This window comes from Pantherophis guttatus, chromosome 4, assembly GCF_059756535.1.
Source record: "Pantherophis guttatus breed Tessera chromosome 4, ASM5975653v1, whole genome shotgun sequence".
Lineage (NCBI taxonomy): Eukaryota > Metazoa > Chordata > Lepidosauria > Squamata > Colubridae > Pantherophis > Pantherophis guttatus.
In genome coordinates, this window is record NC_142066.1 from 37,062,190 (window position 1) to 37,089,199 (window position 27,010).

At 39.5% G+C, this 27,010-nt stretch overlaps 4 protein-coding genes across 4 annotated transcripts; all 4 read left to right on the top strand.

Annotated features, from left to right (window-relative positions):
- The first annotated feature begins 357 nt into the window (after nucleotides 1-357).
- On the top strand, nucleotides 358-2,146 carry LOC117668735 (olfactory receptor 14A16-like). The gene is made up of 2 exons (XM_034422794.2): nucleotides 358-366; nucleotides 1,199-2,146. The coding sequence occupies exons 1-2, from the start codon at nucleotides 358-360 to the stop codon at nucleotides 2,144-2,146; spliced, it is 957 nt and encodes a 318-aa protein (XP_034278685.2).
- A 5,064-nt stretch (nucleotides 2,147-7,210) lies between these two features.
- LOC117669014 (olfactory receptor 14A16-like) lies at nucleotides 7,211-8,185 on the top strand. The gene has a single exon (XM_034423102.3). It carries the CDS (start codon nucleotides 7,229-7,231, stop codon nucleotides 8,183-8,185), a length of 957 nt encoding a protein of 318 aa, XP_034278993.1. The 5' UTR covers nucleotides 7,211-7,228.
- A 6,095-nt stretch (nucleotides 8,186-14,280) lies between these two features.
- On the top strand, nucleotides 14,281-15,240 carry LOC117668736 (olfactory receptor 14A16-like). Its single transcript, XM_034422796.1, has one exon. The coding sequence runs from the start codon at nucleotides 14,281-14,283 to the stop codon at nucleotides 15,238-15,240; it is 960 nt and encodes a 319-aa protein (XP_034278687.1).
- A 6,377-nt stretch (nucleotides 15,241-21,617) lies between these two features.
- On the top strand, nucleotides 21,618-22,553 carry LOC117668737 (olfactory receptor 14A16-like). Its single transcript, XM_034422797.2, has one exon. The coding sequence runs from the start codon at nucleotides 21,624-21,626 to the stop codon at nucleotides 22,551-22,553; it is 930 nt and encodes a 309-aa protein (XP_034278688.2). The 5' UTR covers nucleotides 21,618-21,623.
- The last annotated feature ends 4,457 nt before the right edge of the window (nucleotides 22,554-27,010 follow it).

The window sequence follows — 27,010 nt, forward strand, 5'->3', positions numbered from 1 at the left end:
TCTAAATAGTTTTCAGTGGCATAACCCAGGAGATAACTTAGTATTGTAGTATTTCATCTACGATCATGTATTTGAATTTTCTATTTTATTGCTGGTGGCTTGATGATTACTCACACATTTTGTACTATATATTAATTTTTTTTTTAAATGGTCAGAAAGTATGAGTGTCAACATTCATTGCATTTAGTTTGTATTAAAACTGACAAAATGTACACTTTAATTGTAACATCAAAGAACAAGCTAAAACAGACATACACACATATATACATACACAATTTTATATTGTACCATTTTATACTTTATACAGAGATAATATTATAGAAAATAGTTCAACCACATAGCATTGTAAGTAATAAAATGTTCCTAGCTTCTTTCAGGATGACCAAGAAAGTATGGGATGAAAGAGATTCTCATTTGAGTTTTAATTTTATGATGAAATGTGTCAATCACCTTTACAGCTCCAAAATTATCATTAAAATGCTAGCTGCCTCTGTTATCACTTTAAAGACTAATAAAAAATGCTAAACAACATCTACAAGTAAGATACAGGTAACTAATTGGAGTCACAGAATGGTGGGAGACTAATTTAGGCAGTGTGATATACAATCTTATATAAATAGGTACATACCCATAATAGTTTAGAAAATAATTTGAAATAAAAATATGAATAGTTGAGCACCTCACGGTTTCTTTTCTTCTTTCTTTTGTAAATCTGTAGTACCTATAGATATTATTCTTCTATTGTTCTTTTTTCCCTTCACTACATTTCTTTCTCCTAAAACATTAACATCATGTTATATGCTTATAACATTATAAAGGCTTATATTTTTATCAATAATGAGCTTTACATTTCTCCTGAAGGAAGCTTTCCCCTTAAATTTCCATTTAGAGTATAACAGTTAAACCCAGAGTTTTCTTATATTCTCATTTTCAGTAAAGGGAACATCATACATACATCATATACTTACATAGCTGAAATTATAGCAGCAGGCTAAATAAATCAGAACTTTAATAAATAAATAAAAAACTGCAAAAAGGTCTAAATAGATGCAAAATATATTTCCATTGTCTTCTCACTAAATATAGAAGTAAGTACTTGGAATACTTTTCATTAAATTAATCTTGATTAATTTTAATCACAATCTCTGGATTAAACATTTTTCTTTTCTGTTATTTCAACAGGAAGCATACAACTGAGCTTCAAGAAAACATGTTTAATTGCACCTCCACAGCTGAATTTCTTCTCTTGACATTCTCAGAGATTCGAGAATTACAGATCTTGCATTTCTTTGTGTTTCTAGTTTTGTACTTGGTGGCAATATCTGGGAATCTTTTAATCATTTTTGCAGTGACCCTTGATTACCATCTGCATTCACCCATGTATTTTTTCCTAATGAATTTGGCCATGTTGGATCTTGGTTCCATCTCTGTTACAGTTCCCAAATCTATGGCTAATTCTGTCTTGAACAACAAGTCCATTTCTTATTCTGGATGTGTTGCTCAAGTGTTCTTCTATGTGTTCTTTGCAGGATCAGATCTTGCCCTCCTAACAATAATGGCATATGATCGCTATGTGGCCATCTGCAATCCACTTCACTATGAAAGAATTATGCACAAAAGAGCCTGCATTCAAATGGCAATCAGTGCATGGGTTAGTGGCATACTTTATGCAACATTACATACTTCAGGAACATTTAGCCTTAGCTTTTATTCCAATTATATTAATCAGTTCTTCTGTGAAATCCCACAATTACTGAAACTGTCCTGTTCTGATTTATATCTAATTGAGGTTGGATTTCTTATATTAGGTTGTTGCATTGGGCTAATATGCTTTATTTTCATCATTGAAAGTTACAGAGAAATCCTTATGACAGTTCTTAGAATCCCTTCTAAGCAGGTTTCTAAAAAAGCATTCTCCACTTGTCTTCCTCATCTCATAGTTGTTTCCATTTTTATTTTCAGTTTAATTCTTGCCTATGAAAGACCTCCCACTAAAACTTCCTCTAATTTTGATATAGCATTTGCTGTGATCTATACCATAATTCCACCAATACTGAATCCATTCATCTATAGTGTGAGGAACAAAGAGATCAAAATTGCTTTGTGGAAACTGTTAGATTTGGAGGATTCATCCCAGCTCAGTTAATTCCAATTTCATTACATAAAGATGCATAATTCTTTTTATTAAGGTAAAACAAAAACAAAAACCTGTTTCAACAAAACATATCAAATCATCAAAAGTATCTTTTGGGGGCATGATGTTTATAGTACATATTAAAAATGCATAATATAGTCATATATCATATAGTCAAAAGTCTGTAGAAATTCTCAGTCATTCAGGTCATGGTTGTCCCAAAAGTGCTTTTTCAGGAGGCAACTGGACTTTCTTGTTTTCTTTGAAGATGTTTTGCTTCTCATCCAAGAAGCTTCTTCAGCTCTACAGGATAGTGGGAAATGGAAGAATTTATATTCCTTGCAGACAGCTGGTAATTTGCATCCTTTTAGAGGATCGTTGAAGCACTTGTAGGTTTATCTGTGTCCTTAGGCTCACCTGAGTAGTGCTCCGATTCCTGTAGTCTGCAATTTTTTCTCTGGAAAACCATTCCTACTCCCACACTATTCTTCAGAATTGGGATCGTAGAAACACCCAGGAGCATAGAAGAGTTCAGAGGCAGATGCATAAATAAATGTCTTAAACGTATTTATTCATATGATAAATCATATTAACTATGTACAACAGAGATAAAGTCTCATGAGGAAAAAATGAAAAGAGAGAGATGGAGAGAGCAAGGTGGAAAAGGTTGGAGGGGGTTTTATACTCAGGTTAAGCCCCTCCTTTCCACATAGGGGTGGAGACACTCTCTGCCTCCACTGGTGTCTATATGACACATGTGCCAATGGCTTGCAAATACTTGACATATTCAAAAGATGTTCATCCCAAATTGTATAGCTAAATGTCTGTAGAGATTCTCAGTCATCTAGGTCATGGTGGTCCCAAAGGTGCTTTTCCAGAAGGCAACTGGACTTTCTTATTTTTTTCTTTGAAGACATGCCATCTCAGTTTTTGTCATTTGCAAAATCTATAAGAGTCTTCTGCATAGGCACTGCACCAGTGGTGGGTTGCTACTGGTTCTACCTGGATCGGTGAAGCAGTAGCAGCAGCGGCAAGAGGCTCCACCAACCCACAGTGAAGCATGCGCAGAAGCATCACATGCGTGCACAAGCGCACACAAGCAAAGCGCACGCACAAGTGCACACACAAGGAAACCTGTAGCGACAGGTTTTGCAACTCACTACTGCACTGCACACATTCAGGAACTTGTTCTAACACTTCTAGATGTTAGATAAGTGGAATCTCAATTATGGATTCTACTCATATGCTTTACCTGCACTAAAACTTTTGGTGGGCATTACAATGCCAGAATATATACAGACTGGGAAAGCTGAAAGTGTTATCAGTTGGATATTTACTGAAGAAAGGAAACTTAGTCTAGGTAACTAAGAAAAATGAAATAATATATTTTAAAGAGATTTTGTGTTAATTAACTTAATTCTGAATTTACTCTAGATTATCATTAAAGATATGTACTGTTAATAAAATCCATGTTGATCTTGCTTCCTTGATCTTGTCTACCTAATAGTTTTTAATAGAGATTAATCAAACACAGTGAAGGAATGAATGCAAACATTTATTTTACTCTTAGAAGAGAGAAAACCACATTGCTTCATAAAATAATTTTGTGTGGAAGCTTCACTTGAAACTTCATGGGTCCTAGTACTTTTTCCATATACAATATTCTGCTACTTGTACATTTTTATTTTCCCCCAACAATTGTTAATCTTGGGTAATAAATATATCCCTATGACTTTTATTTTTATCACTTCTATAATTTATTACCTTGTTCCTATTTATCTAGTATATTCATTCAACCTTCCTCTTTTCTGGTTTTATTCAACTTCGTATCTAATGCTCGTTCCAAAATTGTCCAAAGCTAAAGTTGCCTATCATAATATGCAAGTTATATATTTCAATGAGTCATAAAGTCACACAACACAATTATTGAATGATAATGGTTCATCAATCTTATTGATCAGAGTAATGAATTGTTTCTTGAAAATATAATGGATTAAAAGATATATTCTGCACCTGAAAGATCAATGTATATTACAGTCAAGAAGTCTGGTTATCCCTTCATTAAACAGATCCCAATTCACAATAAATATGGCATAGCCCATAATATACAGAGGCTAAGAGTAACAGCCCCTGTTCCTGAAGGTCCCTTTGACCAGAAGACTATAATGGGCTTGACCAATGGTTGACCAGTGGTTATGATTTGAGAATGGCTCTGTTGATCACTAAATTTAGTATTCCTCATTGTCTTCCTTCTTTTTTCAAGGTATTGTATATTTTATAAAAGCAAATGCTCAAAAGGCAAGGAATCATATAGATATCTATGTGTTGATCTAGAAGTTATACCTCAAATAAAGGCTGGTAGCAGAAAAAAGAGTTGTTAATGTGTATCTAATACACTATTCTTTTTTATTTATTTATACTTCCAGATCAACAAAAATAGAGGTACATTTAAAAAGAATACAAAAAGAAATAAATCTAAAATATTAATATTGAAAACACAGTATTAATTAACTTCAATAATCCATAGTTGTTGCTCTAAAGTATACATGTGAAAAAAGGGAAGGGTATCAACTTTTGACTCCTTTTAGACTTCTGCTGCTTTGCTGTATTTACAGTAGCTCTTAAAATAACAGTAGAGACAGGCATTTCACTGCCTTTGGAAGAAAATTATAGAATAATTTGTTAATTATTTAAATACAGTCAAAGAAAGACACAATCAATTAAAGACAGCAGAGAACATGGAAGTTTTCTGCATGTTTAGAAATGGGTAAATTATCAGGAATTCTTTTATTGGATTGTTTTTTGTTATGGACATTGTATTATTTTTTGCATGCATTGTCACACAGTGTATATTCCCAGGTAACTTCATTAAGAAACAAAAATGGGATACCTATATGCCTTATTATACCCAATATCAATTAAAATGGTTTCAGCCCTCCTAAAGAGGTAATTATTGATTTGGGCTACTTAGTTGGCCTGACATTAATGATATGCCAATACATAGCTATTAATGTTGACTGGAGTACGCTATTTCCAGAAGCAAAGAATCAAAGAATGGAGCAAAAACATCTCACTCCTTCCAATTCCTGCCTAAGACTTGTCAGGATTAATTATCTACAAAATGTCACTGTATGTGGGGATAAATGTTTCTTAGGCCTGACCAAACTAGACTTTCATAAATTATTACTTTTGCTGTTAAAAATTACACTTGACTTATTCTGCCTTGAGAAAATAAATTCTTGATATAGATACATTTGATCCTTTTTGGATTCCAACTTCACTCAGTTCCATGGTGCAGCTATATTCTGCAGTTATAATCTTGGTTTGCATTGAATGACAGAAAATAAATCTATGGTTTTAAAAACAGAATATTTTTCTTGTGATGAGAAGAACAATCTTTTGTTATTAGAAGACACAAAAGCAACAAAAAAGAAAGAAAGGAGAAAACTTATTTAAATGTCATTCATAATATTAGGTATTTCAAACCTGAAGGGATCATGGTAAGTTCCAAAAAAACTGCTAAATTATAAGGTAAGTTCTTTTTTATATACTTTACATTTTAGAGCCATTTCTCAACTTCTTAGACAACTTTAACATTTGAAATTTTAATATATTTGTCAATTTCATCAACATAAAGAGATTAAACAGCAGCAGTAGAGCTGGGCTTTCTTATGTAATCAAAAGATGGTAATCTTTTATCATAATTCAATTGGTTTCTGAGAGACTATCTGATAGCAAGATACAATCTGTGGACATTTCAAAATATGCTAATTACAACATTATTGCAGATGGGTATGAATTTTAAAATTATTAAGGTCAGGCACCCAGAAATATATACCACCTCTACTGTCCTTATCATTTAACAATATCAAACAGCAAATCATTTTTATGTTCTTAAAATGATAAGTCCAGTTCAAATATAAATTCAGAATTTATTGAAGTACTGCAATTAAAGGATATGTGAAAAAGTGGCCTGTGTATACAAGAGTGAAGTCTAACACCCTTATTTTCTTATTTGCTCTTTCCTTCTTTTGCCTTTCTTCCTCTTTTTCAGCATATTTCACTTTATTAGTGCTTTTAAAGCAAAATGTTAATGCAAAGGGTTTTTTCTTTTTCTTTTTTTTGTAGAATCTATTACTAAGCTGACAATAGCAATAAACTTTGAAAGCATATATAAAACATGAAGCAGCACGTAAGAACCTACTAGTAGGGATCTATTCTGTGGAAAATGTCCAGATATTTAAAAAGTTTGCAGTAATCTACTATTAAAAAACTACTAAAATCATTTTGTTGAATCATTTTGTGGAAAAAAAGCATTTAGAAAACTTGATAAAATCTCAGAAATTCTTGTCCATAGTTTTCTTTTCAATAATAATTTGGATTACTTTTAGTAGACGAGGTGAAATTGGATATCATCAATATGAGTTGATTTACAAAGTTTTTAAAATGTGCTTGGGAATATACAGGAGTATGTATGTAGTCAATACTTAAACCAATTGCATTGTTTCTATGATCACATGGCAGCTGTGGAAGGCTGCTGCATAAATCTAGCATGAATCCTAAAAGTTACCTCTACTTTAAAGATTTTACAGACAAGAGTTATACTTCTGTTCTTTGACAAAGCACTTTGGGATGATTAAATCCAAAGTGCTATTCAGTGTTATTCTAGTTATCAACTGCTTTATGTGCCTTCTATCACTTGCATTGGAGTTTTGATTATCTACCATCAATTATTTTAGCTGTATGCATTTATTTTGTGCATTGGTTTTATTCTAGCTATTTCACATTTCATATTCACTATTCTGAAGAGATTTTCTGAGGTCAGCTGGAAATATTTCAAACTGATCAAGTCTTTAAGATCTGATAACTAACTGAATTTTAATTTAATAAATTTTCAGACAATGTTAATTTTCTTTGCAAAATATTGCAAATTATTTGTGTGCTGATTGCTGAGTTATTGCTGATGCTTTAACACATACAAGACAGTACTTGTAGACTTGAAATGCCCAAAGAACTTTCTGAAATTCCTTTTGGAAGCTTGGAATTGCCTAATTTAATTTTCCTTTTCTTTTAGATACTATACCTCTTAATAAAATGGATAATATGTCATCTCCTTCCAATTTTCTGCTCCTTCAATTTTCAGCAGTCTGGGAATTACAGATTCTACACTTTTATCTGTTCCTGATACTGTATCTGGCAATTGTCTTAGGGAATCTCATGATTATTTCTGCTGTTATTTTTGATCATCACCTTCACACTCCCATGTATTTCTTCCTGATGAACTTGGCCATTCAGGATCTTGGCTCTGTTTCTACTATTATTCCCAAATCCATGGGCAATTCTTTCATGAACTCTAGAAACATTTCTTACTCTGGATGTGTGGGTCAGGTTTTCTGTTTTGTATCCTTTGTTGAATCTGATTTCTTCCTTCTCACAGTCATGGCATATGATCGTTATGTTGCCATTTGCCATCCGCTGCACTATGGGATGGTGATGAATAGACAAGCTTGTGCACAAATGGTGCTTTGTGCTTGGCTAATGGGAATTTTCAATGGAGCAATGAATACTACAGGCACATTTGCAGTCCCTTTTTGCTCCAATGTTGTTGATCAGTTCTACTGTGAAATCCCACAGTTACTCAAGCTATCTTGTTCTGATTCATACCAACCTGAACTTACTATTCTGGCAATCAATATTATGTTAGAGGGAGCTTGCTTTGTCTTCATCATCATAACATATGTGCTGATCTTTACAGCAGTGCTAAGAATCCCTTCAGTTCAAGGAAGACAAAAAGCCTTTGCAACCTGCCTTCCACACCTCACTGTATTTTCCATATTAATATCCACTGGGTGGTTTGCCTACTTAAAACCACCTTCTAATATTGCATCTAGTTTGAATTTGGCACTGACTATGATATATACCTTTGTCCCACCTCTGTTGAATCCTGTGATCTATAGCATGAGAAACAAAGAGCTCACAGTTGCCCTTACAAAATTATTTCTTTCAGCATGTTCTTCTATAGAAACCTATTTTAATGTTTCCATATCATAGTGAGTTTTGCATTGATTAACCCTATTCACTAAGTCTGCATTACTATTACTATTAGTCTTCTCATTGTTCCTGTCACCCATCTCCTCCCACTTATGACTGCATGACAATAACTTTGTTGCTCGTATCCTTACAATTTATATTGATATTGATTGTTTCATAATATGATTTGATTGCTTATTTGTACACTATGATTATCATTAAATGTTGTATCTTATGATTCTTGATGAATGTATCTTTTTATGTACACTGAGAGCATATGCACCAGTCAAATTCCTTGTGTGTCCAATCACAATTGGCCAATAAAGAATTCTATTCTATTCTATTCTATTCTATTCTATTCTATTCTATTCTATTCTATTCTATTCTATTCTATTCTATTCTATTCTATCCTATCCTATCCTATCCTATCCTATCCTATCCTTAATCACTTTCATATACTGTATTTTAGGTATATTAAAGATATTTTAAAAAGGATATCACCAAAATTTAGGTAAAACCATGTCCCAGAAAGGATTTAAAACTAATATAAGGTTGAAACTTGAAATTTTGTCTGTCTTCTGAATTGGAAAAAATATTAAATGTCCTAATTAAACACACTAATTATAAAAAATGTAGTGTTCTTGAAGTGGTTCGGGAATAACGAGAGGCACAACCAAGCAAGTGACAACAGCTCTTTAATTTACAGTGAGACTTCAGCGAAAACTCAGAGGCTGCAGCCCTCCTTATATACAATCCTGGAGGGACTGTCAGCCAATCAGAAACGTAGGCAGGTTTGAAACTCCCACTCAAAAGTATCAATACATAACACCCCTCCCTTCCCAGAAGGCACTGTCATTCAAATATTTACATAAGTACACACAAAATCTCGCAGGTGCCCAGGGCGAGTTCTCGTCCTAGTTGACCTGTGCAGTTCAGTGTTTGGTGGGGTGTCGAGCTGGTCGGAGGGACTTTCTGTCTCTCCCGGCTCCGCCAATGGAACCTCCTGGATTTTGTCCGGGGCGTGGTTATCCCCGGTTGGGAGTGGCGACTCGCTGGGGCGGCGCTGGAACCAGGGCTTGTCAGCTAAGTATTCTCGCGAACCCGGGCTTGAGTTAGCTGTTTTGGGAAAGTTGTTATAGTTAGGCTCGGATATGTCTAAATTTATGTTTGCTTCGCCGACTACCCTTTTTCTCAGCTGGTCTATGTGGCGCTTCCAGAGTCTGTCTACCCCTACATCTACCGTATAAGATTTCGGGCCCGTTATGCCCACTATGGTTCCTGCAACCCATAGAGGTCCGTTGGCATAGTTGCGAGTGAACACCGGGGACCCAACCTGAAACTGTCTTAGTCCGGAGGTCTCTCCCTTGAAATTTTCGTGCGAATAGTTGGGGTGAAGCCTATCTAACATGCACCGGAGCTTCCTGCCCATGAGGAGCTCTGCTGGGCCTCTCCCTGTGGCTGTGCATGGTGTGGCATGCTGGACAGCTAAGAATTGATCTATCCTGGCCTGCCAGTCCCCGTTATCTAGTCTGGATAGGGCCTCTTTGGCCGTTCTTACAAAACATTCGGCCAATCCGTTAGAAGCCGGGTGGAACGGGGCCGATAGGGCATGGCGGATGCCCAGTCCAGCCAATATCCCTCGAACAGGGTTGCTGTGAACTGAGGCCCGTTGTCAGATACTAGGGTATCCGGTAGGCCATGTGTGGCAAACAGCTTGCGAAGGGCTTTAATAACAGCCTCGGCTGTGGTAGAGGGCATTAGAATGATTTCAAGCCATTTCGAAAAGGCATCTACTACAATTAAAAACGTTTGCCCATGGAAGGGGCCAGCAAAATCAATATGGATCCTCCCCCATGGCCCTTTTGGTTTCTCCCACTCTCGGATGGGCGCTACCGGGGGATCGGGCCGAGACTCCTGGCAGGGTCTGCACTTCCCCACCCACTCAGAGATGACTTGGTCCATTTGGGGCCACCATACGTAACTGCGGGCTAAACTTTTCATTCTGACAATGCCCGGATGCCCTTCGTGCAGCAATTCTAAGACCCTCGTTCGTAGTTTCGTTGGCACTACCACCCGATCACCCCACAACAAACAACCACCTTGCGTAAACAGTTCGTTTCGTTTGTTTACAAAACCTTGATAGTCCCCCCCGTCCACCTTGACCGGCCACCCTTTTAGCACCCACCCCATCACAGTACAAATGATCGGGTCCCTGGCTGAGGCTTTAGCCACTTCGGCAGAGGAAATAGGTCCCAAAGTTAATGTGTCCAGTAGAAGGACGGAGGCCTCAGGTGTTGGATTGGTCAGTAAGTCAGGTAGGGGACAGCGGCTGAGGGCATCCGTGTGACCCAGGGTCCGTCCAGGTCGATGTACAAGCTGGTATGAATAGGCCGAAAGAAAAATAGCCCATCTAGTCAAGCGTGGGGACAGAGCAGCGGGGGTGGGCCTGTCGCCTGCCAAAAGTCCTAGCAAGGGCCGGTGATCAGTCACAAGTTCGAATTGCCGGCCAAATAGATATTCGTGGAACTTTTTAACCCCCGCGATTGCAGCCAGAGCCTCTCTGTCCAATTGGCTATAGTTTCGCTCTGCGCTTGACAGGGTGCGAGAGTAAAACGCAATGGGCGCCTCTAGGCCGTTCGGAAGTCTATGGCCCAGGACGGCACCAACTCCTACGGGGGAGGCATCACAAACCAATACAAGCGGTAGCGCTGCGTTGTATTGGATTAGGAAACTGTCTTCTGATAGAAGTCTCTTAACTGCCTCAAAAGCGGCTGCTTGCCGCTGTGGTTTCCCCCAGACCCATGGTACATTCTTCCCCAATAGTTTGTGTAGGGGATCTGCGACGGTAGCTTTGTCTTTCAGGAACATTGAGTAAAAATTGAGCAGTCCAAGGAAGGCTTGGAGCTCAGCTTTGGTCTTGGGGGCAGGTGCGCTCTTAATTGCTCTCACCTTGCTTTCGGTAGGGTGGATGCCTGTGCCGTCCACCCTGTACCCCAAAAATTCAACGGAGGGGACAGCGATCATACATTTATTTTTCTTTAACCTTAGTCCCGCTTCCCTAAATCTGGAAAGGATGTTCCTTACTCTGTCCCCTAACTGACATTCGTCCTGAGCGCTGACTAGAACGTCATCAAAATAGGGCACCACTCTGGGAAGCCCTTGCAGAAGGCGCTCCATGGTGCTTTGAAACAGGCCGGGTGCGACGCTCACCCCAAACTGGAGCCTGGTGCATTTGAATGCACCCCTATGAGTAACAATCGTTTGTGCCTCTGCCGTGGCATCATCAACTGGTAATTGTTGATAGGCCTGAGCCAGGTCTAATTTGGCAAAAAATTTTCCAGGCCCCAGGGAGTGTAGTAGATGGTGCACGATCGGCACCGGATAGGTGCTCGGCTGCAAAGCCTTGTTGATCGTGCACTTGTAGTCGGCGCAGATTCTAATTGAGCCGTCAGACTTTACTGGGGTCACTATAGGGGTTTCCCACTTTGCATGGTCAACGGGAACCAGCACCCCTTGTTTAATCAGTTTGTCCAGTTCCGCATCGATCTTTGGTTTCAATGCGAAAGGCACCCGTCTGGCCTTGAGTCTTATTTGGGCTACGTTGGGGTCTAAATTAAGGGAGATAGGGGTCCCCACATACTTGCCCAACGTGTCCCCGAAAACGTCCTGGAACTCGGTCAGGAGACTGTCTTTTAACGATGACTTGAGCATCTGGTGGACGCCAGTGAAGCCCATGCCGAGGGCTCGGAACCACCCCATGCTGAGAAGGCTGGGAAGCTGCTTCGTGACGATGGTCAGTGGCAGGTCTCTTTCGTAGTCTCCATAGGTGACTCGGAACGTGCCCACGCCTTCGAGGGGGACTCGGTTCCCCTGGTAGTCTAGGATGCGCAGTCTCTGTTTGGAGAGCTGGTCCTTCCGGAACGACGGCAGGAGGGTCTTTAGGGTCGCCCAAGACATTATGGAGAGAGCCGATCCGGTGTCGATCTCCATTGAGCATGGCTTGCCGTTGATTTCGACCACCGTGCTGACTTTGTCCTCGATTTCCGCGCTGGCCTGGTCTATGTGAATGCTGCGGCCATCTCGAGGTTCAAATTCGCGCCGTTTTTTCGCGCCGCCTTCTCTCGTTGGTTGTTTCTGGCGCGTTGATTCTGGTTGGCTGCGGCGCTCACGTGGTTGGTGTTTTCTGGGCAGAATGGCTCTACAGACTCGCGCCAAGTGCCCTTTTTTCTCGCAACGCCTGCAAATAGCCTCCCTATATTTGCAGGACAGTCTGTCATGGTGCCCTCCGCAGCTGGGACAGCTTCGCCGGGGGCTGCCTGTGTCCTTTCTCTGGTGCTCCGTTCGGAAGATGTCTTCATCCGACTCGGACTCCGAGCTGGATCCGGCATCTTCTCTGTGCACCGGGGCAGACTTGGGGTTGTCTTTGCTGGTCAGCGGACGCTGCAGCGTTTCTGCGGCTTTTGTGGAGGCTTCATGAGCCCTGGCCTCGTCTAGGGCTCCAGCGAGCATTAAATCAGGCTTGGCGAGTAGGCGCCGTTGCAGCCTAATGTCCCGGACACCACAGATGAGTTGCTCAAGCAATGCATCGTCCAAGTCTCTATAGTCGCAATGGGTTGCGGCTTTTCTCAGGCTGGCCATGTATGCGCTGACCGGTTCTCCCTCTCGCTGTACGCGCTGTCTGAGTTGGTATCATTGCACGAACTTGGAGGGCACGGGAGCGTAGTGAGCCCGGAGCGTGGCCATCAGGGTGTCCCAGGAAACGGTCTGGACCGGCGTTGGCTCGCACAGTGACTCTGCCATCTCGAACACGTCCGGTCCGCAGTGGCTTAGGAAGAGGGCCCTCTTCCGATTAGCGGAGAGCCCCTGCATGTCGCTGGCTTCGAGCGAGCATTCGAACCTCGTCAGGTACGAGACCCATTTTTTGCGGGTTGGATCAAAAGGCTTGGGCGGAACGTAGGCAGACATGTTCAGTATGCCTCCTGTGGTTCGCCTCGTCGCCTAGCTGAAGCTCGTGGTCTCACTGGTTCGCTTGTTGTGACCTCAATCCCACCTTCGTCGCCAATGAAGTGGTTCGGGAATAACGAGAGGCACAACCAAGCAAGTGACAACAGCTCTTTAATTTACAGTGAGACTTCAGCGAAAACTCAGAGGCTGCAGCCCTCCTTATATACAATCCTGGAGGGACTGTCAGCCAATCAGAAACGTAGGCAGGTTTGAAACTCCCGCTCAAAAGTATCAATACATAACAGTTCTAATGTATTTGTTTGTTCCCAGTGTTTTGGAAATGCAAAGTTGATTTTTTAAAACTTTTGACTCCTCAACTCTATTTAATATACTTTATCCTCTCCTCCTCCTCTTCCTCCTCCTCCTCCTCCTCCTCCTCCTCCTCCTCCTCCTCCTCCTCCTCCTCCTCCTCCTCCTCCTCCTCCTCCTCCTCCTCCTCCTCTTTCCTAGTCTACACTCATGGTATACTGAGGTAGTCCTTCATTCAAATATAGTTACAACTATAAATGTTACAGATAATAAAATACATTTGATTATGTAGTGGAGATACAGTTAACTATTTATTAAGCATCACCAACAATTGTTTAGTTTTTAAAAACTAAGATTAGATAGGTGTTTCCTGGAATATTACTTTGAGTTTCTTTTTAAAAACTCTTGTTTATATTGAGCTGTTTGCACAGTCTCTACTACAGCACCTTACATGCAAAATTGAAGTATTTAGCCAAGGAAAAACAAACAAACAAAAACAATTATGCATTTGTTTCAGAGACTTTACTTCTGGAAGTGAAGTCAGTATAGGTATCTTATGCAACAATCAAAGCATTATTTGTTCTACAGATTAAAGGAAGTATGAACAAATCTCTAATCACATTTTCCCACACCTATATAGACTTAAAAGTGCTAAAGTAAACTAAGCTCATGAGAAATGGGTGCCCTGAGGAATATTACAAAATTAAATAAATATAAACCTTTGTCTATATTTGTTATCTAGCATTCTCATATTAAAAGAAATTGAAAAGCATTTCACTTCATCTTGAATATTGCCACAGGTACATGAGAAAAGTATCGGAGATTTGACCTTCTATTACAAGCTCTGAAATCTAAAAAGCTGAATGGAAAATAAATCTCAAGTCAATGAATTCCTTCTGCATGGATTCCCTGTAACCGAGGAGCTAAGGATAATCCACATCATTGTTTTTTTAATAATTTATTTGATAGCCCTCATTGAAAATCTCATCATCATCACTGTCATTGTTTATAGCCATCAGCTGCATTCACCCATGTATTTTTTTCTAGTCAATCTATCCTTGCAAGATTTTGGCTCCATCTCTGTCACAGTTCCCAAGTCGATGACAAATTCCTTGATGAACACAGAAGCCATTTCTTATTCTGGATGTCTCTGCCAAGTTTTTTTCCTTGTTTTCTTCATCCTGTCTCACTTCTTTCTCCTGTGTGTCATGGCATATGATCGTTATGTAGCCATCTGTAACCCACTGCATTATGAGACTATACTGAACAAAAAAGCCTGCATCAAAATGGCAACCAGTGTCTGGATGTGTGGGCTGTCTTATTCAATGCTCCATACAGGAAATTTGTTTACAGTGAAGTTCTGTTCAAGCATCATCAATCAGTTTTTTTGTGAAATCCCTCAGTTGCTCAAGATATCTTGTTCTGATTCTTATGCTGCAGAAGAATGGATACTCATTCTAGGTTCTTCTTTAGCATTCATTCTTTTTGTTCTAATTGTGTTTTCCTATGTGAGGATTTTTAAAGCAGTTTTGCAAATCCCATCTAACCAAGGGAAGCAGAAGGCCTTCTCTACTTGCTTACCTCACCTCATAGTCATTTGTATTTTTATGGTAAGTGGTACCTTTGCATACCTGAAACCCATATCCAGTTCCCCATCAACATCAGACATCCTGATTTCTATGTTTTACTGTGTGGTGCCACCAATCATGAATCCATTGATCTACAGCATGAGAAACAAGGAACTCAAAATGGCAATCTGGAAACTGATCCTCAATATTTTTTCTAACACTTTGCCCCAAATTTTTCAGTTTTGTGTAGTTTAATAAATTCTGTAATTTGTTTGGCCACTTTGTGGGTGATTATACAAATAGTAAACAAAACTTTTCTTAAGCAAATCAATTGATAAATTAAATGGAACTGATTCAATGTGTTAAGCTTTCTCCTTGTGAAATTGATAAAACTACAATTCTTTTATGTAGCCTTGATTTTTGTTTAGAACATTGGTATACAAATGTGAGCAACTTGCAATCAATAAAACTTTATCTAGTTAAAGATAATTATTGTCACAGACCAATGTCTAGAATTAGATCTCTGTTGTACAACTTAAGGAAATGCAGGTGAATGCTATCTGTGCTGTTGAACAATTTCATATCTCCATTTCTTTAAAGATGAAATGCATCCATTCATTATTATATATATTTGCAAAAAAAAAAATAGTATAGATGTATGAAAATATACATCATGCTTTATCTATACATACATTTTTTAAAATATAAATTTTACAATGGGTTTCCTAGTTTTTTTCTTTTTGGAAAGATACATTTTTCTGTTTGTTTCATTCATTCATTCATTTATTTCTTTTCGTTTAGGCTTGAAAGCAGAAGATTATGAGTTCATATCCTGCCTTAGCCATAAAAGCCAGCTGGGTGACATTGGACCACTAACTTGGCCAGTCAACCTGCCAGGGTTGTTGTTATGGGGAAAATAGGAGATGGAGGGTGTGTTGGATGTGTTTATCTCCTTGAATTATTTGTAAATAAACAAACAATAAAATAAATAGTTCATGCCTGTCTAAAATATTATTAGGAAAAAATAAAATAAAAAAGAGAACATGCTCCAGTATGCACAGAAAGTGAGAAGTAAGTTTGCTTTCTTTATATGTTTAACATTCTGTTTCTATAATAATGCTTTATGGTTGCATGCAACATATCTAACAGGAAAGTGTGAAGTTAACAGAAAATTGATAAAATATTTTCTATTCTGCTGCTGAAGTTTGCTGGCAGGAAGGAATGAAATGTTTACATATATATACATGTACATGTACATACACACACACACACACACACACATCCCCTTTCCTACAAGCAAGCTAAATATATGCATTAAAAAGAAAGGGGAAGGGAAATTCTGGAGCAGACATAAATGATAAATCTCTTTTATCATTTAGAACTTTGTGTCATCTTCCTATCAAGCGTCCAGAGCTTGCATTGCTCAGCATGATTGTATCTATTGAAGATCAACATTGCATATCCCTACTTTAAAAGGTAGTGATTCTACATTTATATAAATACATTTATATAAATATATAAATAATGTAAAATCACAGCTGCCAGTTCTTTAGCTGGTGTTGGCCTTAGTTTGCAGCAAGTTCCTCCCAAGAACCTAGATAGTCATAATGTATCAGTGTAGTATATGTGTGGATCCAAACAAGGTGGTTTTTTGCAATTGACAGATGGAAATTTTGTCAAAATGTACATTTTCTGAGACCTCCCGCCCTCCCATGGTTTTTTTTTTTTTTGCTTTAATTTATATGCCACCCTTCTCCAGAGACTCCAGGGCGGCTTACAATGCGTTAAGCAATAGCCTTCATATTTTTGTATATTTATAAAAGTCAGTTTATTGCCCCCACAATCTGGGTCCTCATTTTACCTACCTTTGAAAGGATGGAAGGCTGAGTCAACCTTGAGCCTGGTGAGATTTGAACTTGCAGTAATTGCAAGCAGCAGATATTAATAACAGTGCTTTAGTCCACTGTACTACAGGCTCTTTATGCAATAGAGAAGTTAGTTTATGCAATAGTTTTCAACTACTATTTTAAGATCTTGATACCTTGTGATCTTTTCCACTTCTCTTCTTGGGTTCTAATATCCCTTTGTTCTGCTTATCAGTTATCCACACTTTCTTCTTTTGGGCCAAAGTTTAAATCTGATGTGTTAACCACCAAGACTATCAGTATATTTGTAAATCCCACAATAATTTAACCTGATCATTTTCAATTGCTTTTTCAATTATGTTGCCCCACCATGATTAGCATATGATACTTTTTCTTGTTATAAATTTTTATATTCTTTTATATTTTATTATCAGTTCATTTTCTTCTAATGAATCTCTTTATAAAAAGATGAGAGTTACCATTCTGAAACCAATGTAGGTAAATAGATAGATGGATATCTGAATGCAAATGCTTCCGTGTGTGTGTGTGTGTGTGTGTGTGTGTGTGTGTGTGTGTGTGTGTGTGAGTGGTGGGTTGCTCCCGATTTGGTAGTGGGTTACTACCTATTCTACCAAATAGGTAGTAACTTTAGGAAGTAGTTCTCTGAACCAGTAGTAACGGCAGCTAGGCCATGCCCCCAAACTGGTTTCCCGGTTGCTGCTTGCTCGCCCACCTGAAGGTGACCAGAGCAAAGAAGCCTCTCAGCCGCCTGGCCGCAGGGTGCTGAAAAGTCCTTCAGCCAGTGAGAAGAAAACTGTGCATGCGCGAAGATAGCGGCAGTGACCAGAAGTCTTTCCGGTGCTGTGCGCCAGTGGCTGGGTGGAAAAGAAGCCTCTCGGCTTCCAAGTTCAGCAGCAGGCTCAGTCCCTTCACACAGGCCCACTTTTCTCCGTGCTTGAGAAAGATCAAAAGGTGCAGAGCAGCCTTTAATTACAAAGTTGCCTAGATGAGGTAAAAGAAAACAAACCACTGAGGGAAGGAGCCCACCGGAGCTGCCAGCATTGCAGCCACCACCTCTTCCTCGCAGCTTGGAGCTCCAAGTGGAACAAGTCCTCAGCTGTTGCAAAGAAGTGGCAGCTCTGGGTGCGCCACACCCACTTCTTTCTCTTTGAGAGCTGCTTTGCAAACAAGGTGCAAAGCGGCTCTCAAAGAGAAAGAAGCTTCTTCACAACAGCTGAGGACAGAAGAGTTCGCTCAGGAGCGACGCCAGCAAGGAAGGCGGCTGGGTCAGAGGGAGGCATAGCCCGAGCTCTCTGGAACGGGTAAACAAGTGTGGGGAGGTGAAGGGGAGTGGACTTGGCCCTCTGTGTGTTGCATCCCCCTCCCAGCCTTTGCCCGCGCCTCCGTGCCACTAGCATCTCCCAAAACCGCTGCTGTTGGAGCCGCGATAGGGACTGCAGCAGCCCAGTAACAGCCATGAGCCGTGCTTTCCTCTAAGCGCTGTGAGCGGCAGAGGGAAACAGGTGCTTCTCTCTGTGAGACTTGGAGGAAAGTCAGCTCATGGCTGCTAAAGCACCTCAATCAGCTACAGCGCAGACAAGCTAAGGAACTGCGGGGAGCCTCCCGTGTGTTGCATCCCCCTCCCAGCCTTTGCCTACACCTTTGTGCTGCCAGCGTCTCCTGAAGCCGTCACCATTGGAGCCGTGACAGGGATGGGTGCAGCCCAGTAAGCTGGGTGCCCGAAAATGGTGCGGAGGCATGGGGGGAAGGCTGGGAGGGGATGCAACATGCGGGAGGCTCCCCCCAGTTCCTTGGCTCATCTGGGCTACAGCTGAGTCTGCTGCCCTGAGCTGGCGGAGTGGGTTGCTCCAGATGCAATCACAAGGAAGGCCCGTCAGAGGTGAGAAGGCGCGCTTTTCGGCCAGGAAGGGCAGCAGAGGGAAAGCCGAGATGACCACCGCCACCCCATGCATCCTGACCTGGATATGGGGATGGAGTGTCAAAAAAAAGTTTCAAAAATTTCCAAAAATTTTAGCCACCTTTTTGATAGGCGTGGCTTGGGGGGGTCATGTGGCTGAGTGTGTGAGTGACATCACGTTGGCCACACACAATCAGTCATGCCCCCCCCCACCTAGCCACACCCACCGAACCAGTAGTAAAAAAAAATAGAACCCACCCCTGGTGTGTGTGTGTGTGTGTGTGTGTGTGTGTGTGTGTGTGTGTGTGTGTGATATCATAAAATTTCACTCTTTAAAATTCATTTAAAGTCTCAGAAGAGATAGGAAACACTAACAGAAATCTATACTGTGTTTATGGTACATACAGGTGAAACTTGAAAAATTAGAATATTGTGCAAAAGTTCATTTATTTCAGTAATGCAACTTAAAAGGTGAAACTAATATATGAGATAGACTCATTACATGCAAAGTGAGATAGTTCAGCCCTTGATTTGTCATACTTTTGATGATTATGGCTTACAGCTCATGAAAATCCCAAATTCACAATCTCAGAAAATTAGAATATTGTGAAAAGGTTCCATATTCTAGGCTCAAAGTGTCCCACTCTAATCAGCTAAGTAAGCCATAACACCTGCAAAGGGTTCCTGAGCTTTTAAATAGTCTCTCAATCTGGTTCAGTAGGAATCAGAATCATGGGAAAGACTGCTGACCTGACAGTTGTGCAGAAAACCATCATTGACACCCTCCATAAGGAGGGAAAGCCTCAAAAGGTAATTGCAAAAGAAGTTGGATGTTCCCAAAGTGCTGTATCAAAGCACATTAATAGAAAGTTATGTGGAAGGAAAAAGTGTGGAAGAAAAAGGTGCACAAGCAGCAGGGATGACCGCAGCCTGAAGAGGATTGTCAGGAAAAGGCCGTTCAAAAGTGTTGGGAACTTTCACAAGGAGTGGACTGAGGCTGGAGTCAGTGCATCAAGAGCTATCACACACAGACAGATCCTGGACATGGGCTTCAAATGTTGTATTCCTCTTGTCAAGCCACTCCTGGACAACAAACAATGTCAGAAGCGTCTTACCTGGGCTAAAGAAAAAAAGAACTAGTCTGTTGCTCAGTGGTCCAAAGTCCTCTTTTCTATGAGAGCAACTTTTGCATCTCATTTGAAAACCAAGGACCCAGAGTCCGGAGGAAGAATGGAGAGCCACACTGCAAGATGCTTGAAGTCCAGTGTGAAATTTCCACAGTCTGTGTCGATTTGGGGAGCCATTTCATCTGCTGGTGGTCCACTGTGCTTCATTAAGTCCAGGGTCAATGCAGCCGTCTACCAGGAGATTTTGGAGCACTTCATGCTTTCTTCCGCAGACAAGCTTTATGGGGATGCTGACTTCATTTTCCAGCAGGACTTGGCACCTGCCCACACTGCCAAAAGTACCAAAACCTGGTTCAATGACCATGGGATTACTGTGCTTGATTGGCCAGCAAACTCGCCTGACCTGAACCCCATAGAGAATCTACGGGGCATTGCCAAGAGAAAGATGAGAGACATGAGACCGAACAATGCAGAAGAGCTGAAGGCCGCTATTGAAGCATCCTGGTCTTCCATAATACCTCAGCAGTGCCACAGGCTGATAGCATCCATGCCACGCCACATTGAGGCAGTAATTGATGCAAAAAGAGCCCAAACCAAGTACTGAGTACATATGCATACTTATACTTTTCAGAGGTCCGATATTGTTCTATGTACAATCCTTGTTTTATTGATTTCATGTAATATTCTAATTTTCTGAGATTGTGAATTTGGGATTTTCATGAGCTGTAAGCCATAATCATCAAAAGTATGACAAATCAAGGCTTGAACTATCTCGCTTTGCATGTAATGAGTCTATCTCATATATTAGTTTCACCTTTTAAGTTGCATTACTGAAATAAATGAACTTTTGCACAATATTCTAATTTTTCGAATTTCACCTGTAAATATATAATTTAAAATTTCTACAAATCTCACAGTTATTTTCATTCTGTCCAAAGAACAAAGTCTAGCTTATCAGTAAAATTATGAAAATATAAATCTTAATCTTTTCTCTTCATACATTTTATTTTCAAATCTTACTCTGAATTTATTCCTCATCTTTACTCTCAGTATCTTTGCTTTAAGTGCCTGTATTGATAGCAATTCAGAATGAATATCTTCTTTTCATTATAAAATTTTGGATAAACTGGAGTCATAGGGTCAGTAAGGAAAACCATGTAATATTCAAAATAATTTTAATGTTTTAAAATGCAATGGAGATAAAATGTGCAGTACACTTTTGAATCATCAGGAAATAGCATGTGACTCCATGCTGTTGCTCATTGCTCTGTAGCATCTTGTCACATGTACATGAAAGGGATACTCTGTTTTTTTAGGAGATATGCCAAGGAGATATGCCAAGTTGACAGAAAACAAAACAGATATTTTTCAAACAACAATGGAAAGAGGAGAAATGGATGCAGAAGAACAGCAGCCTTCCACAACAGTCCCACTTTCTCATGTGGCCCTTTGGAAAATTAATCACTGACCCCCTGGATTAAAGACAGAATGAACAAAGCTCTAATAACATTTTCCAACACCTACATGACTTCAGAAGTAAACTAGGCTCCTGAGAAATGACCCTCCCCCCGAGGATAATTACAAGCATCCCATACATAAAACTCTTTTTACCTAGCACTCTAACATCAAAATAAATTGTTTGAAAAGCATTGAATATTGCCACAGATACATAAGAAAAGAGTGTGAGGGTTGCTCTCCTATTAGATGCTCTGAAGTCTAAAAAGCCAAATGGAAAATAAATCTGGAGTCAATGAATTCCTTCTGCATGGATTCCCTGATACTAAGGAGCTATGGATAGTCCATATTGTTCTTTTTTTAATAATTTATTTGGTAGCACTTACTGAAAATATCATCATCATCACTGTCATTGTTTATAGCCATCAGCTCCATTCACCTATGTACTTTTTTCTAGTCAATCTATCCTTGCAAGATCTTGGCTCCATCTCAGTCACAGTTCCCAAATCGATGCTGAATTCTTTGATGAACACAGAAGCCATTTCTTATTCTGGATGTCTCTGCCAAGTTTTCTTCCTTGTTTTCTTTATGATGTCTCACTTCTTTCTCCTGTGTGTCATGGCCTATGATCGTTATGTAGCCATTTGCAACCCACTGCATTATGAGACTATACTAAACAAAAAAGCCTGTATCCAAATGGCAACCAGTGTCTGGATGGGTGGGCTGTCTTATTCTATGCTCCATACAGGAAATTTGTTTTCTGTGAAGTTCTGTTCTAGAATCATCAATCAGTTCTTCTGTGAAATCCCTCAACTGCTCAAGATCTCTTGCACTGACTCTTATGTTGCAGAACAATTGGTACTCATCTTGGGTTCTTGTTTAGCATTCATTCTTTTTGTTCTAATTGTGTTTTCCTATGTGAGGATTTTTAAAGCAGTTTTGCAAATCCCATCTACCCAAGGGAAGCAGAAGGCATTCTCTACTTGCTTACCTCATCTCCTAGTCATTTGTCTTTTTCTGGTAAGTGGTAATTTTGCATACCTGAAACCCACATCCAGCTTCCCATCAACATCAGACATCCTGATTTCAACATTTTACTGTGTGGTGCCTCCAATCTTGAATCCATTGATCTACAGCATGAGGAACAAGGAACTTAAAATGGCATTCTGGAAGCTGTTCTTCAAGTTTTTTTTCAATACCTGACCTGCTTTTTTTCCAGTTTTGTTTATTTTAATAAATGCTTTAAGTTATTGCTTGAATACAACATTGGGCAGCTTATAACCAATAAACTTTAATTTAGGTAAAGATTTTCATTTTCTCAGACCAGCAACTAGCATTAAATCTTTGTGTAACAACATAAAAAATACAGCAGAATGCTAATTGTGCTGTTAAATTTCATACTCCTATTCCTTTAAAGGAGAAATGCTTCCATTCATTATTATTTATAGTACATATGTTATTGCAGAAATAATAGAAATATATAGAATGATAATGTTCCTGCCTATATATAAATTGGTCTAAATATAAATTTTATACAGGCTTGCTTAATTTCTTTTTTATACAACAGATGCATTTTACTGTATCATTCCCATCAATTAAATCTGTGTATCTATCTAGAGATTCTATTAAATTATATATATATATATAGGTCTTTGGTTATTCGGGTCTTCTCCCACGTAAAATTGGAAGTGTCTGGAGAAGACCCGAATAACCAAAGACCTACATACAAACACCTGCAAAAACCTTTCAGGCCTGTCAGACATTTTATGTTATTAATTTTATGTTATCCCAGTCTCCCATAAGTCTCAGAAGAAACAACATAAAATGTCTGACAGGCCTGAAAGCGATGATTAGAGATTTCATCCCACCATGGCCATTTAACATCTTTTTTCAACATAGGAAAAACCCTGATTGCAAAAATATCTCACACACACACACACACACACACACACACACACACACACACACCTGCATGCAAAAAAAGCAAGAACCAACATTGCTTTCATGTATGTATAACCTTCTCTTTGAAATTACTTAAGAAACCTAGCTTGTGGATTTAATATAGAAAAGACTTGATCTGGGTAAACAATATTTATGAAGGAGTACCGGTAAATGGCCAACCTTCTTTTGAAGAAAATATTTGTTCAGCCAAAGATTTGTATTCATGCAAAGTATCATAGAACTTTTCCTTTAAAAACAATCAACATTATAATTTGTATCATATAATAATGTGAAAAAATGTTTTGAGAATTTTCCTAGGTCATGACTATAAAAATATACCTCATCTAAATACATTAAGATAAGTAAATTAAGCCTTATAAAAAGTAATAATTTTATATCTTCAGGGCCAAGATACGGAACAAAATGTGAAGGTAGAGGATTTGTCCATTTAATAAGAACTCTATATATTTTTTTATTTTTATTTTTTTTGTGGAAAGTAATATCTTGACCTTTCAGAGTCCCCATTGAGTACCTCTGATTTTCTTCTGGTGGCAACATGATGCATGCAGGTAGTTCATTTAAAAAATATTTAAAAAATGATTTTAAAATGCTTCTTCCTCCTCCTCCTTTTCCTCCTCCTCTTCCTCTTCCTTCTCTCCTCCTCCTTAGTATAATGTGATGGTACTTCATTTAAGCTTTAAAAACTATAACAGCACAGTTAATAAGTTAAACAAAATATTTTCATTACATAATGGAGATACATCTAATTATATACTGGCCATTTTTATCAAATTCATAGTTTTATAAAATAAACCAAAATCTGATGGATGTTACCTGGAGGATTATTAAGAATTTCATATTAGAAATTTACATTTTCATAACTATAGGTTTTCCTAATTCCTCCTTAATAAGATTATTAGTATGAAATGCTAAATATTTTCATCCACATATGACATTTTTGTATCTCAAAATAAAAATTGGTTTGACAGTTTCTGTAGCTCATTTCCATATTAACAAATCTCTTTAGTATTGAACACAATGCTATTGTCAAGTACCAGAAATAAAAAAGTTGAGGCAGTTCAAATGATTATGCTCTCTACAAGAATCTGAACCACTAATGACCCAAGCAAATTTATGGTAGATAAGACTTCAAGGAAGTCAAGGTAGGCTGGACTTAGATCTCTTGTGGGGGACTCATGACTGATGTCATATTTGACCTCTGCCTTGGGCTCAGCCTGGTCATCTCTTATAGGTACCTGGGTATGCATTATTAATTGGTTCCAGGAGACATGATAAGTACCAAAAACTATGAAAACCAAGCAATTTCTCCCATAAGGAATAGTGTAGTGAGTTGCAAGGCAGCCGAGACTGATAAGTTCTAGCTTGTGTATCAAGTACCATACAAAGGATGAGTACTGGGGCAAAATTTCATGTCAGAATACATTGAGCACCAAATTCAATGAGCTTCAAAGTATTTGAGTACGAAAGTATCATTGTGTACGAAAGAAACATTGTGCACATTATACTATTTTTAATTCACCACAACTTTACCTTTGTGGTATTCTGCTGGTGTGAACATACCAGTTAATTACACACATCATTTGATGCCTAGGCCTTCAGCTACTGTTAATAAATACCAGATTAGTCAACAACAAAGCTTCCCATATTCGTGATCTCATTGGGAAGGAAATGACCAAGCTGAGCCTGAGGGCAGGATCAAATGCATGCATCATAAGTCTGGATGGTGATCATCATCAGTCCCTATGCCCCTGAAAGAGACTTAAGTACAGCTCCCCTTGAAGTCCTTTATCTCTTAGCTGATGCTAATTTGCACTGACCATTCAATTCAAGTTCTTGTATATAGGTTGCATGGAATAAACTTGCTGTACTTTTGAATTCTGTCCCAGCTCCTGATTTCTTGCATCTGACAGGAGCAAGCTGACCTGCCATGCATCACTGTAACCTGGCTCATGCCAGAGGGGGAAAGTTCTCATCTCAGAAATATGTTCATCAGGCTTAGGGTATGGCACCAGCAAAGGTCTCAGAGCAGGAGAGCAAGCATGGATGTTGTTATCCGGGAATGTCTTCTGGCTTTCATGCTGCAGAAGTTTCTGGGTGTGAGTTGCTATTCCTAAAGCTGGGCTCAACGGATTAGTTGGGAGTGTTGCTGCTGTACCAGTCTGTGTGCTGCATAACAACCTCCTTGCCTAAGCTGTTGGAGGCCATTCAGTGTAGGTGATGGACTTCCACAGGTTTAAGTACCTTAGGGATTTCCATACACCATCCTTAGGTTTGGCCCTAAGATGGCTTGGGAATTCACCCAGGTAGCCTGGGCTACCATGACAGCCATGAACTTATCCTAGGCCCATGATGGCGAACCTATGGCACACATGCCAGAGATCACATGCAGAGCCCTCTAGGCTGGCACGCATGCTGTGGCCCGAGGTCAGGTCTCCATGGTATTTCTTTCGTGAGCTTCTGTTTCCCTGCAAACAACGAAAGAGAAGCTCACAAAAAAAAAAAAAAAGATTTTACCTCTTGCCTCCCACTGGCCAGCTGGTCTTCAGGTCTCTGCTGCTCATGCGTGCAGTTTGTGCATATGCCGATGCATGTGTCCATGTATGTACACGTACATGTTCACACATGTGCATCTTTGAGCATTCATGCACACATGTCTGCAGATGCATGTGTGCATACCAGCACATGTGCATGTTCATGCACATATGCACACCTTTCAGTTTGGACATGCATGCACATGCAATTTGGGTACTCGGTGTCTAAAAGGTTCACCATCACTGTCCTAGGCCATCTAAGACTTGATGTAGGACAGTGGACACACTCTGGGTGATCACACTCTGGATATGATTTTCTTGTTGAAACAGAGGCAACATGAACTGGTGGGGGATTTGGAGATCAGATCTTGAAGAACCCATGGTCAGATCATGCCCTCGTGGCTGTGAGATTTTTCAGGCTACTCCTTTTTGCAGAGAAACAGGACTTATTTGAATGGTATGTTCTCAGCAACTAATGGACCTCCTTGGATTCCAGAAAGAGCTGGGGATATCCTGTGGGTTCTCCTATGCAGCCTTGTGGTCACAGCCTGGAACTATAAAGCAGCTGAGGCCTGGGACAGGATTACAACTATGAGGTGTCTCCTGGCCCATCATTCCTAAAACTCCTATGGATTACATGGCCATGCAAAGAAATTTGTTGAATAAAATGGATTTTAAAAATGATGGATAAAATCACTCAGGTCTGTTTTTAGTTTGAGTCCAAGTATGGAACAGTTCCATTGGAGATGGTTGGAGAATAGACTTGCCTGATTATCTAGGAACAGTTTGATTCTTGTTAGAACTGAGGAAGTGGACAAGGTCTTTAGGCTGTCAAGGCCTTGCCTTGAACTACTTGCTTGTTAAATATTTGCTCTCCTGGTTAGTGAAAGCCTTCTGGATAGGTGGGTTCAGGTGGTGATTAACACATTGCTGCAAAAGACGGTGTTTCTGATATCATTTAAGGAGAATGGTCCACCGCCTACTCAAGAAACCATCATTTGACTGAACAATTTTTATTCAATTTTCCACCTTTCTTTCTAGGGAAGACAGTAGAAAAAACGGTTGCCTTACAGCTTCAAAGAGTTTTGGATTAAATAGATTATCTAGACCCCTTTAGGTCAGGCTTGAGGTCAGGTTACTAAAGGGAAATGGGGATCCTCAATTGTT

Bases quoted from the DNA above. Each gene is read 5' to 3' on its own strand.
- LOC117669014 (XM_034423102.3), top strand. From the start codon at position 7,229: ATGGATAATATGTCATCTCCTTCCAATTTTCTGCTCCTTCAATTTTCA.
- LOC117668736 (XM_034422796.1), top strand. From the start codon at position 14,281: ATGGAAAATAAATCTCAAGTCAATGAATTCCTTCTGCATGGATTCCCT.
- LOC117668737 (XM_034422797.2), top strand. From the start codon at position 21,624: ATGGAAAATAAATCTGGAGTCAATGAATTCCTTCTGCATGGATTCCCT.